Source organism: Jaculus jaculus, chromosome 1 (assembly GCF_020740685.1).
Source record: "Jaculus jaculus isolate mJacJac1 chromosome 1, mJacJac1.mat.Y.cur, whole genome shotgun sequence".
Taxonomy (NCBI): Eukaryota; Metazoa; Chordata; class Mammalia; order Rodentia; family Dipodidae; genus Jaculus; species Jaculus jaculus.
The window spans coordinates 294,540,778-294,554,732 of NC_059102.1; the positions used below are offsets into that span (position 1 = coordinate 294,540,778).

The following is a 13,955-nucleotide window of genomic DNA, read 5'->3' on the forward strand; positions in this document are numbered from 1 at the left end:
AGCCACTGCAAATGTATTCCAGATGCGTATGCCACCTATGCATCTGGCTTTACAGGGGCACTGGAGAATTGAACCTGGGTCGTTTGGCTTTGCAGACAAGTGAACTAACTACCAAGCCATTTCTCCAGCCCCAAGACCTTGTTTTTAAAAAAAATTACACACACACTCACATGACGACCATAAAGAGGGTGGATAATTAACAAATGTGTAACTGTACCTGTTTCTTCAGTTTGAACAAAATTAAGCCGTAGTTTCTGACTAGCCCACACAGTTCACTATTGGTTAACTTTGGTCTTTTGCTTTGTTCTGTTTTTAAAAGGTGTTGGTTGTTTTTTGAGGTAGGGTCTTGCTCCAGCCCAGGCTAGCCTGGAATTAGTCTCAGGCTGTCCTTGAACTCACAGCAGTCCTCCTACCTCAGCCTCTTGAGTGCTGGTATTAAAGGTGTGTGCCCTACCATGCCTGGCTTATTTTTCATTTTCATTTTAATTTTTTTAAGTAAGGTCTATGGAGCCTAGCTGACCTCCAATTCTCTATGTAGCTGGGATGGTCTAAAATTCTTAACCTTTGTGCCTGCACCTCCCAAATGCTGTGATTATAGACAGTGTACCACCACCATACCTGACAACTTTGGCTCTTTGATGAAATTAGTACTTTACTTAGTACTTATTAAATATATACAGATATATTTGTGAAAATTAAAATCTTGGGTAAGTTTTTGGTGTGAAAGATCTTAAGAAAGACAGGAATTTTTTTTTTTTTTTTGAAGTAAGGTCTCACTCTAGCCTAGGCTGACTTGGAATTCACTCTGTAGTCTCAGGGTGGCTTGGAACTCACAGAGAGCCTTCACTCTGCCTCCCGAGTGCTGGGATTAAAGGTGTACACCACCATGCCCGGCAAAACACAAAAATTCTTAAACTCACAGTTTCTTTTGGCAATGTTAGCCAACAAGGTGATTCGTTAATTATTTGATCCTGCTGGGATTCTTAGTGCTGGTTTCCTTTTTAGTTCTAACATGCACCCTGTATTGGTTGAGTATAAATGGGAATGGTCATAGCCAAACATCAGCTATGATTCAAAAGGAGATCAGCAATTCCGTGTTCTCACTGAAGGGTCAGATACTTGTCTGGCTCCCTTCGTCTGGTTTGTGATCCTCCTTCTTCGCCATGAGACTGGCCAGGTTTGTGTGTGTCCTTGTGGGTTTCATGGCACATCATAATGATGTTTGATATACCTTGTAAATTGATTACTTGTGTTTACATTTGCTGTTTTGTTCACAAAGCTAAACACAGCTTTCCCCCCCTCTGTTCCAAGTATGTAATGGCAAGTGTGTTTAAAATTGAGTATAAACAGTGGTTTAATTTGCTAGCTCATACTAACATAAAATATATGTACTAAACATGAATTAACATTCATGTACATTCCTTTCCTTATGATTCAAAATGGGACTTCACGTCTTGCAATTTCCCTAAATGTTCCATGCAGCCAATCATATAAAGGAAGTAGAGAGAAATTCTCCTCTGTTTGGCAAATGGGAAAATTAAAACACAGTGAAAACCCTCCACATTCCCATGACCACACAAAACATGAAAAGGAGACATGATAAACATTCCTGGTCCTTGAGAGTTGCTCCAAACATTGGACAGCACTGTCTTCTTACACTTACTGCAGCCTCCCAAGTACTAGAAAAAAACCACATCCTGGGATAGGATCAGAGCTGCATCTGCTGAGGAGTTATCATTTCTGGACAGCTTCATTCCTGCCCTGCCCTCATCTACTTGGAGCCATGGTAGATGATACGTGTAACAGCCTAGCAAAAGCACAGATAATCTACTTAATAAAAAAAATCACAGTTAATCAGAAAAACCTCAGAGGAGAAATGTGAGAAAGCATTTGTTAATATTGATAAGAAAAAAGAAAGTCCCTTTTATTTGGCAGGGTCATGTCAAGATGGCTAGGCCATGGTGGACTACCTCTAAATCATAGCCTTTCTTCTTAACATCAATTTGCCGGGACCTCAACAAGGGGATAATTTTTATTCCAAAAGAGCCCAGGAGTCACTTTTCTATTCATCTCTAATGAGGTATCTGATTGCATTTGTCAGGAAAGACATTCTTGTCTTGTTCACCCAGTGAGGAATCCTGCATACCATGGTTGTTAACTAATGGGATCCCTCCCCAGGTTTTCTGGCAAATGTTCCATCTAATCCCATAAGTGGCAGAGATGTAGTTACCCAACAGTGAACTCTCTCCCCTTTTGGAGTGCAGGACAGCCTTGGAGAAATCCTTTCTTCTTGAGGACCTCTTCCAAGTGGGGTATAATACTGGGGTTTGGACAAATGGAATATGAGGCCTCTCAGTCTTCCCTCCATGTCCTTTCCCTCTCTCACCTCCTATAGCAACCTTAGAGGTCACATAATATAAATGGCAGGGTTTCTGAAATGGCTATGCATAGGGCCACCTGACAACTTGTTTTATCTTTTTTTTTTTTTTTTTTTTTTGAGGTAGGCTGACCTGGAATTTACTAGGTAGTCCTCAGGGAAGCTTCAAACTCATGGCGATCCTCCTACCTCTGCCTCCTGAGTGCTGGGATTAATGGCATGCACCACCACACCTGGCTTCTGACCATTTGTTTGCCACCCTGTCTGTTATGGTACCAAGAAAAATGTCTATTGGGTTTAAGTCACTGCATATTTCTAGTTTTTTTTTTTTGTAACAATCTGTTCTAACATAAGTACGTTTTCTAGACATTATGAGAGAGAAAATGTTTAATTAGAAGAAATTTGTACGATGGGTTATTGAGCATGCCAAGGTAGAATTAAGAAGTTACTTCCACAAAAGACAACATTGGAGGCTGGAGAGATGGCTTAGTGCTTAAGGCACTTGCCTGCAAACCTAAAGGACCTGGCTTCCAGTCCCCAGTATCCACGTAAGCCAGATGCACACGCTGGTGCATGCATCTGGAGTCCAACTGCAGTTGCTAGGGGCCCTGGCATGCCCATTCTCTCTCTCTCTCTCTCAAATAAATTTTTTAGACAGCATTGTCAGACCCACTAGGGGGAGTCACTGTGGCCAGAAGCAGAATACTCAGCCACTGCATAAATGGACAATTCAGAGCTTGAACTTAATGAATTTTAATTTACTAAAAAACATCACATAAGTATCACAAACGATTGATTTTACCTTATTTTTATAGGGGATTAAAGAGAAGAGAATATTTACTACATTTTACCTAGCTTGAGTTGTTCTTGTTCTAGAAATAAATCTTCATGTTTAGGATACAGCACCAACTAGAACTCATGAAATACCCTCCCCGCTGGAAAGGACAGAATAAGATCCTCAGAAATAGGCACTAACCATGCCAACTCTAGGACGCACTGACATTTGGATAGCATTTCCATTTCCATCGCCATGGTACTTCTATCTCAGGCTCAGGGTTTAATAAAATCAGAAGCTGATCCCCGGAGTCTAACATTTGTTCTTTATTTGACAACACGTCCATGAAGAGACAAGGAAATACAGAAGCGAGGCAGCACAGAAGTCTTCCAAACTGAGATGGAAGCTCCTCCGGCTCCTTCCACAATTCCCACTCGTGTTACATGACTCAGCAGCCTGTTGCAACAGTGTGGTGGGAAGGGGTGAGGGACCGCTGGAATGCAGACGTGCACAGCCCAGAACTGTGTCAGCCTTGCCCTAGCTCAAGCACCCCCCACGGGACGGTCTTGCAACACATGTTCTGTTGAGGAGAGAGGTTGCAATCCACAGGATGACTGCAATAAATACCACTTGTGATGAATAAGGCTTGTGAGCTGCAATGTATTGTTTTCATGTTTGTCTTCCTCACTAGACAATCAACTCTAAGAGGGTAGATGACGTCAGGAATGTACCACTCACCCCTGGCATGTAGCAGGGACTCAATAAATATATATGCTGGAAGGAAGGAAGGAGGATGGATAGGTGGATGGATGGGTAGATGAATGGATGGATTATCCCTGCTTTAGGGACAGACAGAGAACAAGATAAAATGCACTGACACAGGATTTTTAGTGTTTGAAAAGGAAGGTTGGATTAAGACTGTTAAATCTTCTAGATAATTTTCAATGCCCAAACCACATTTTTCTATCACTTTGAAACTCAAAAGTAAATACTTTTTGATGTTTGCTTTGCTGGTAGAAACGTTTTAATAAAAACACAGTCTCTAAGTTGCCCTGGCATCATTAGGAGAAGGCATGTCCCTTCCGGGTACAGTGTATGAAGGTACCGGGGCACTGGCCACACCATTGCTCCAGCTGGGCCAGGCTTACAGCTGCTGCGCCCATTGCTGCTCACTTGAGTTAACTTGCAAGCAGAGCACCCGTTCATGCACTGACTAGACGGCACGTGAAGGACAGCCAGTCAACAACACACTTGCAGTGGGTAATAGGAAACCACAGTACTTTACTGGCCACAGCATGATTAGATTTCACTCTGTCCGGACCTACCCAGCAGAGCTTTCTGTATTCCAGGACTCAGCTGACGGTTCTGAGGTCAACGTTCACCCATGCACTTGGTCCTTGATCAGTCTCATACCCAGTGCCATTTGCCTCATGGCCAGCATCATGGTACCATACCAGTGCAGTAAGACATCCACCTAGCTGTGTTCTTGGGGATGGAGTCGGGTCCAGTTGGCCTAAGCACACCCACTGACCATGTTCAAATACCCTCATCCCACCCTGCCCACAGGAGATGGCCCCGAGCCCTGAGCGCTGTATTTGCAGAGCCTCAGTGGACAAGTCCCTATGGCAGCTTCATTGCTGCTCAAGAGCCTGGGTATTGTAGCAGCCTGGGGGCAGGTTGTCCCGAATGTTCTCCAGATTCTTCACATCAGCCAGAATCCCATCTATGCTGGTCTCCAACAAATGCAGCTGGTTCTTCTGTTGACGTGCCCTCTCTTCTAGGTCAGACATCAAGGGCCGCAGTTGGTTGGTGATCTGGGTCTTGGCTCGGACAAGCTCCTGCTCCAGTAAGATCACTCCCTCTTCATCCACACTGCTGGGCTGGTCTGTTTTAGGGAATGAGAAAGTATGAACAGAGAAAAAGCGGGGTCCCACCTGGAGCCCGTGTGCCCTCCTGTTCCCTTAACAAATCCCTGATTCCATCTGCCCAGAGCAGATACTGTGTCATGCATTTAAAAGGTTTACTTTAAATTTAAAAATAATCTACAAGTTCTGAGAGGATTAGCATAATGGCAGGGCTACAAACAACCCAGAGAGATGGCTTAGCCATTATGGCACTGGCCTGCAAAGCCTAAGGACCCAGGTTTGATTACCCAGTACCCACATAAGCCAGATGCACAAGGAGGCAAATGTGTCTGGAGTTTGTTTATAGTGGTTAGAGGACCTGGCACACCCATATTCTCATTCTCTCTCTCTCTCTCATAAATAAATAAAAGATCTTAAAACCCTGGGCTCTAGCATGTAGCAATGTGAAGTTTGGCGTTCTCTCTTGTTAAAACCCATAGGTCATACTCGGAGAGGAGAGAGCTGAAGGTCTGTCCAAGATGGCTACCTAACAGCTCATCCCTAGGATCAGAAAGAACTCCAGATATGCTCTGTGGATCACCTCAAGGAAATATCTCGCTGTTTTCTATTAGGTGACCTTTAGAAATGGCTGAACTTCAGGGGCTATAGAGGCCAAGGGATGCTGTGCTACATAGGGATGGATTCCAGCTGGGAGAAGATGGTGCAAGGCTTCACTGTGGCTCAAATCAATGGGAATCTTGGCTAAGCATCAGTTACTCCTAATGTGAAATGGGAAGCCCTTTGTTCAGGTGTGTTTTACCCCCAAAAATCTATAAAGCTAATGTCAGCATGAAAGGCACCTGGCCAGGCCCACTGAGTTCAACTAGCTTTCAGCAGCTCTCAGTCAATTCAAACTCAAGGTCAGTTTGACTTCTATGTCTGAGAGCAGTGATGGTCTTTGAATGCAGAATTTACACCTAGAGCAATTAATTATTGTCCCAGGATTCAGGAGAGTACATAGTAGTATGTTATAAAAAAGAAAAAGAAAAAAGGGGCTGGAAGGATGGCTTAGCGGTTAAGGTGCTTGCCTGAAAGGCTAGAGGACCCAGGTTCAATTCCCCAGGATCCACATTAGCCAGATGCACAAGGGGGCGCATGCGTCTGGGGTTCGTTTGCAGTGGCTGTTGGCCCTGGTGCACCCATTCTCTCTCTGTCTCTCTGTCAAATAAATTAATAATATATATATATATTTTTTTAAAAGCTGGCCCATCTTGGGACAGGAAAGAATTCAAGAATTTGGAGTTGTGACATGCACAGAAAGTGAAGTAAGCTGGGGAACAAAATGACACGCCCATGGGGAAGCATGATAAATTACAAGAAAGAAAATAATGGAACACTGGAGACAAAGAGATCTCCATTTGAACTCGACCTCAGTTTGTTCCCCTGTGAAACAAAATAATAAAACCCACCTCATAAGATTCTTGCAGGATTTACCTGGTGTTATGTCATGAAAATGCCTGGCACATAGCAAATGCTTAATCCTTCCCCCCATCTTCTCTCCCCAATTTCTCATTTTCCCTTTAAAGGCTCCATTAATTTCATTACCATCTTTAGCACACTAAACAGTGCAGCTGAAGTATTAACTGGGGAGGATTGTTTTTATCCCTAGAGGGCATTTTATTCATTGGGGCTCACTGGATCGCCAAGACGACCCACAAGTGTAACAACCCAGACAATCCTGGTCCCTTGGGGTGAAGGTGACACTCCACGGAAACGTCGAGCAGTGAAGTCATTCTACTGAGCTGGAAAAGCCAAGCTAAAGCTTTTCCTGGTGCCATTGGAATGTGTGACCAAATGTCTCCTTTCTTATCTACTGCAGTCCAAGTTAATTAGACAGACCACATAAGGGCTCCATTCCACCTCTACCTAATCCACACTTCTAATGAATATGTTTCCTTTTGGGAATGACTCTACAGAAATCTGATTCTCTCATCCCACTGTGCCATTAAATCTATATCTATATTTCATGGATCTGTGGTCTCCATGTTTCCTCTGGGTTATCTACCCAGGCAGCTCAAGTTTTTCCAGTTGGTCACATCGAGGTATTTGGTGTGGAGAAGAACAAACAGCAGATGGTCCTTAACTTCTCAGACTGGGAGGACCTTTCTCTGCATCCTTCCCCTCACCACAGCTACTGCCCCAGGGCCGACTCTGCCGTCTTGCTCCATTCTCAACAGTGCTCTTTAGGGTCTCAGCCTCCTGTCCAACCCCCTCAAACTCTCCTCCGCTCAGCCGCCCTGGTGGTCTTTCTAACATACACATTGGTGGTGTTCTTCCACTGCTTAAAAGTGTGCAGGGGCCTCTCAAGATTAGGTCAACTCCTCGGCAGGATCTTAAGCTAACCAGTCTTTTGGGGAAATCCTGGAACATATTCATTTCTCTGACTCACAGATTTTTCTACCTCTAGATGACACAGGTGCTCAGTGGCCCATCTTACAGGCAGTAAAACAGTGTCCAGAAAATGAGAAGTGCCCTGCCCAAAGTATCTGGGACTAGAAACAAAGCAAATTTCCAGATGTCCTTAAGGAAGGTAAAGATCCTCATTCAAGGCTGGAGAGATGGCTTCGTGGTTAAGGCGCTTGCCTGCAAAGCCTAAGGACCCATGTTCAACTCTCCAGATCCCATGTAAGTCAGACGCACAAAGGTGAGGCAAGTGCAATGTCACATATGCCCACTAGGTGGTGCAAGTGTCTGGAGTTCGATTCCAGTGGCTGAGGCCCTGGAGCACAAATTTTCTCTCTCTCTCTCTCTGTGTCTGTCTCTCTCTATCTCTAAAAACAAAAATGTTTTTAAATCTTAACAAAAAGATTCTCATTCATCAAGGTCTTCCGAGGGAAGTCCCCAGAGCATGAGGCTAGAAAGCGGGGAACGGTGCACACACCTATTAGGTGTAGAATGCTGTCCAAAGTGTTGAGCGTGTCTTGGATCGTAACTCCAGCATGCTTGGCTCTGGCATCCGCTCTCTGGGCTTCCGTAATCACCTGAGGAATCACAAGTACAAACATGTCCTGACAGGGTATTTTCATCTCGGCACCTCTCAAGGCATCTCCCGTGGAAAGAAGCGGTCACTCACCAGCTGCACTGTGTCCCGCTCTGTGTCAAACTCCAGCTCTTTCCTAGCCAGCTCTCCTTCCACCTCCCTCATCTCACTCTTCAGAGTGGCCAGTCCCTTTTCCATGGCCAAGGCCCCATCTGCTGTCACATTGGCTTCCAAGTTCAGACTCCCTATCTCCTGGGAGCAGGAAAGGAGCCAGGGGCGGAAAGAGAGAGAGGGTGAGGTTCAAAACATCCCAAGGACAAGTGTAGAGAAAATACAGCTGCGACCAGCCTCCGACGGGGTAAGCCAGATGAACAATGCGGGGCTGACTTGGAGCCACACCCTTCCCTTAGCTCTGACTCAACAAGTTAATTCTGGGATGCATCTCTAGGGACAAGGAGGGTCAGCATCGAGACACCGCTTCCCTCTCCGTTCAATGTTCAGTGACATCTGAGAAAATCCAGAGGACAAACCTCCCATCATTCCCTATCGTGGCCTTCGCTGCCACAGTTGTTGGGACAACTTTATTAGGATCCCCAAGACAGTTGTGTTTGGAGGGCAGATTCTATCAGCGATTGCACTGTGGGGTTTTTTTGTTTGTTTTTGTGAGGATAAAACTTTATCAATATGAGGACAAAGCATATCAATACCTTTATCAATCAATTACCAATTATCAAGAAATCACCTGTGTCTTGATGCCAAATGCTATATAAAGAAAGGCATGTGCAGTTGGTTTCTACTCTTAAGAGAAATCATTAGAAATTAGTTTTGTAGGTTCCAAAGTGGTCTGAAAGTAAGATCAAATAGTCCGTACACCAAGAGTTCTAGCGTGGCATAAGCTTTCTAAAGCTCATGCTTAATTAAGAGCTAAGAGGTTCCCTTCCAGCTGGGACATGTTCCTTCTACTGTCGCATGTAACATGTTGGTTGCATGCGCAGCTCATCTGGCCGCCCCCATTACCCTGAGTGCTCTTTGAAGAGAAGGACTATGTCTTTCTTATCCCTGCATCTCCAGTACCAAGCGTACAAAGTGGAGGACACAGGATAGTGAGGGAGTGAAATTTAGGCAAAGGACAGAGACTGGGTCCAGGGCCCTAGAACTCCAGACTTTCTTGCCTGGGATCCAAACATTGATGGCAATTGTTATAGGTTGAACTGAATTGCTATAAAAGATATATTGACCAGGCTGGAGAGATGGCTTAGTGGTTAAGTGCTTGCCCATGAAGCCTAAGGACCCTGGTTGGAAGCTCCATTTCCTAGGACCCATGTAAGCCAGATGTACAGGGGTCGCACACATCTATAGTTCGTTTGCAGTGGCTGGAGGTCCTGGCACGCCCATTCTCTCTCTTTCTCTCTTTTGCTCTCTCTGCCTCCTTCTCTGTCTGTCCTTCTCAAATAAATAAATAAAAATAAACAAATTTATAAAAAAGATATGTTGACCACTGCAGCTCAGGGAATTTTGTGGAAGAGGGGGCAGATAGATTCTAAGAGCCACAGGTTGAGACGTTATGCCCAGAGGCATTCCCCCCACCCCCCGACAAAATAACTGACAGCTGCTCCCACAACGCATAAACTCACAACCTCATAGGGAGTACCTGCAATTCCACTGATGAGTGTCCCTAATGGAAAGGGGGCAGGGTCGAGGGAAAAGAGGGCACCTCCACATGATGTATCCATATGGAATACGTTGTTAATACTAAACATAAAAATACGTTGACGTGCTGATGGCTGGGGATGTATCTAGTGCCGCAGTGCTCACTCAGCATGTACAAAGATATGTTGAAGTCTCTTCTCCCAGGACCATGCAATGTGACCTTACTTGGCCATCGACTGGGTTGTTGTAAATAAGATTAGCTACAATGAGGTCACTGAAACAGGGTATACTCTTATAAAAAGAAACAGAGGGCTGGAGAGATGACTTAGCGGTTAAGCGCTAGCCAGTGAAGCCTAAGGACCCTGGTTCGAGGCTCAATTCCCCAGGACCCACATTAGCCAGATGCACAAGGGGGGGTGCACGTGTCTGGAGTTTGTTTGCAGTGGCTGGAGGCCCTGGCGTGCCCATTCTCTCTCTCTATCTGCCCCTTTCTCTGTCTCTCTCAAATAAATAAAAATAAACAAAAAATTATTAGAAAGAAACAGAAAGATTAGCATAGTGGCCAAGCAGGCTACATAGGATGACTCTGTCTCAAAGTAGAGGAAGGAGGAGGGGCGCAGGTGAAGACATGAAGCTGCAATCCATGGGACGCCAAAGACTGACGGCTCCCAGCAGACACCAGGAAGAGGCAGAAACCTCCAACAGAAGTACGGTTCTAACACTGTGATTTTCTATTATTTCAAGCCTCCATAATAGTGGGCGAATAATTTCTGTCATTCAGAGCCACGAAGTTTGTGGCATTTGGCTGTAGCAGCCATGGACAATGATTATGGTAATTTCTGTAACAAACAATTGTGGACAGTGCTTCTCACAGCTCTGTCCGAGAAGGAGCTGACTATTGGGTGGGGGTGATAGTCGGTGCATCTATCCAAGAGAAGGGTGGGCTTGTGGATCTGGGTCTGCTGTGGACCACAACAGGATTCTGAGCCATCGGGATCAAACTGAGTGCTCTCCTTCCCAGCAATGCCATGTAGGGTTCAGCACACCTATTTCTCTTCACCTTTTCTATCTGGCTGGTGATCTCCAGGGCCTCCCTTGCCCCGTCCTTCGCCCGCTGGGCATCGGCAGCAGCACTCCCCAGGGCAGCTGCCGCTTGCTCGGTCTTGTCTGTGGCATCTGTAACCTTCCGGCTGATAGAGGACAGTCTCTTCATGGCCTCCTCGGCCTCTGCTTTTCTATCTTCAACCTGCAGGTCAAATTCTGAAATGAATAAAGGATAAAGTTGTTGTAAAGATGAATAACTTACAAATGAATGTGAGAGCTGGAGATGTGGAGCTTAGCGGTTAGGTATTTGCCTGCAAAGCCTAAGGACCCCAGTTTGATCCCCCAGGACCCACATGTCAGATGCCCAAGGGGGCACATGTGTCTGGAGCTCATTTGCTGTGGCTAAGGCCCTAGCATGCCTATTCTCTCTCTCTCTCTTTCAAATAAATAAATAAAATTTAAAAAAGAGTAATTAAAAATGAATGTGAGAGGATGATGCTGTAATTAAAAATTTCCTGAAAAGGACTACTGCTTGGTCAGAAGTTGTGTCTGGGATTACACTTTCTTTGCCAAGAGAAACCATCTCAAAAGAGGCATTGGAGGGACCACAGTTAGTTTTTTACTTAGAGAAACTAACCATTAGCCTGCTCGAGGTCCCCACCACTGAGAAAGTATCAACGTCCAAAGTGGTCAAGCAGTAGCTAAGATCTCTGAAGCCCCACTCTCTACTCTGAGCCTAAAGCCCTAAGCTGTCAATGAAGAGTTGAGGGGTGGCTAAAGTGAATAAGAGGGATTTTCTATGAAGAAAATCTCAGGATTTTAGGAATGGTTCTCTTTTGTCTGTTATAAAGAATCCTGAAATTTTAGCCAAATCTCTGCAAATGTGCAACCCAAATCTCCTGAGAGCTAGATGTCATGACCCCATAGCAAGTGTTCCAAGAAAATGAAAAATATCTACCCAGAAATGACATGTTTGAGGCCCCCCTGAGACTATAGTGAATTCCAGGTCAGCCTGAGCTAGAGTGAGATCCTATATCAGAAAACCAAAAAGAAAGAGGAAGAAATATGGATGCAGAAAGACTGTGACTTGCTTTTGGTCATACAGTAACCTTGGTGGCACCACAGAGATCATAAGAACTCATTTAGTTGAAATCTTACATTGCCTACATAATTTTCTTTGGCATGTGTATGTGTGGTATGAGTAGACATATGTATGCATGTTTGTATGTGTGTGGGTATGTGGAAGCATACTTGTATGTGCAAGAATGCACATATGTGTGTATGTATGTGTGCATGTGGAAGCCAGAGACTGAAAACAGGTGTCTTTCTCAATTGCTCCTCACTTTACTTTTTAAAAAATTTTTATTTATTTTTACTTATTTGAAATAAAGAAAGAGGCAGAGAGAGAGATGTAGAGAGAATGGGCACACCAGGGCCTCTAGCCATTGCAAACAAACTCCAGATGCATGCTCCACCTTGTGATTCTGGCTTACATGGGTCCTGGGGAATCAAATCTGGGTCCTTTGTCTTTGTAGGCAAGTATCTTAACTGCTAAGCCATCTTTCCAACCACTTAAAAAATATTTACTTTATTTGAAAGAGAGAGAGAGAAAAGGGGAGAGGGAAAGAGAGAGGGGGGTGGAGAGAGTGGGCACACCAGGGTCTCTAGCCACCACAAACAAACTCCAGATGCATGTGCCACCTTGTGCATCTGGCTTATGTGGATACTGGGGAATCAGACCTGGGTCCTTAGGCATTGCAGGCAAGTGCCTCAACTGCTAAGCCATCTCTCCAGCCCTCTACCTTATGTTTTGAGATAGAATCTCTCACTGAGTCTGGAGCTTCCCAAATTAGCTTAGCCAGGGATACTGCTGTCTCTGCCTCCCCAAGCTGACGTTCCAGACACAGACCACCACTCTCAGCTTTTCCATGTGTGCTGAGCAGCTGAACTTGGGTCCTCATGCTTGTGTGAAAAGCCCTGTACTGACTGAGCCATGTTCCCAACATCAAGTACCAGTGAGGTGTTTTTTTGTTTTTTTTCTTTCCAAGGTAGGGTCTCACTCTAGCTCTGGATGACCTGGAATTAACTCTGTATTCTCAGGGTGGCCTCGAACTCATGGCAATCCTCCTACCTCTGATTCCTGAGTGTTGGGATTAAAGGAGTGCACCACCACACTCTGCTTGAGATTATATATATATGACCTTAGAAAGACATTGATTAAGCACTTATTAGCACCCCAGTATACCTACTGCTGAGGGAGAGCCATGAGGACTTATCAGTCATGGCTGTCCCTTTAAAATGGTCAAGTGACCTGAGCCACATGGCACTAACCTCTGAGGTTCTTCAGAATGTTCTCAACTTCATAAAAGGTGGCATTGCCCATACTTAGTGCTTCTTGGGCTCTGCTTTTAGCAAGATTGGCACGGGAGAGCAGTTGATCTGATTTCTGTAAATAGGCAGGCAGAACACGATTAGAGTAAGTACATTCCTGCTGGCAAAATCACCCCGCCACAGTTCTCTGTGACAACACCGTGCTGTGATTCACCACAGAGTCCAGGGGTGCTGGAGCAACACCCTCTGCACTCCAGGCTGACTTTTAAAGCAAACTTCATGTCAACAGCACATGCCTTTTAGAGGAGACTCTCCAACTCCCACATGCAAGAACAGTTCTGCAAACCATCTCTTAATCTGTAGCCATGTCCTGAAGCCAAGCTGGTAGCCTCAGTCCTATCCCTAAGTGCCAGTGCTGACTCAGGAGTGGAGCTAATCCCATTACGCCCCACGGCTCAGTGACTCCCTCTGTACCCAGCGGCACGGTGGCTTTCCGAGAGCTTCTGGCCGTGCTGGCATTTCCAGTCACATGGCAGGCACTCGTACCTGCTGACAGATTCAGTGAACAGATTAACAGGAGGATACCTGCCGCCCACTCTTCCCATCCTGTAAGAGCTGCTGGGTTTCTTGTTCCCAGTTTCCCAAATTGCTTTGGACCCGCTTGAACTCATCCATCTGCCTGGTCACCAGGTTTGAGAGCGAGTCAGCCTTCTGTCTGATCCTCTTTGCTTCCACCTGTGGGCTCAAAGGAATGAGTAAGTCTAACTTTCCACTCACCAGTTCCCATACCAACCTTAGGGCCTGGCACCACAGTTAGGAAGACAACTTTAAGGCAGGTTGCCCAGTGAAAGTCAGCCAGCAGGACCCCCAAAAATCCAACCCATCTCTGCTCTT

General features: G+C 45.3%; 1 protein-coding gene across 1 annotated transcript in view; it reads right to left on the minus strand.

Moving 5' to 3' along the window:
* Positions 1-3,456: 3,456 nt before the first annotated feature.
* The window catches only part of Lamc2 (laminin subunit gamma 2), an 82,004-nt gene continuing 71,505 nt past the window's right edge, over positions 3,457-13,955 (minus strand). Inside the window, exons 18-23 of the mRNA XM_045141206.1 lie at positions 13,647-13,796; positions 13,062-13,176; positions 10,747-10,946; positions 8,130-8,288; positions 7,938-8,037; positions 3,457-5,037 (exon numbers count right to left, since the gene is read on the minus strand). Of these exons, the coding sequence (XP_044997141.1) occupies positions 4,784-5,037; positions 7,938-8,037; positions 8,130-8,288; positions 10,747-10,946; positions 13,062-13,176; positions 13,647-13,796 (978 nt within the window). The 3' untranslated portion in view covers positions 3,457-4,783. The remainder of the gene's footprint in view (positions 5,038-7,937; positions 8,038-8,129; positions 8,289-10,746; positions 10,947-13,061; positions 13,177-13,646; positions 13,797-13,955) is intronic.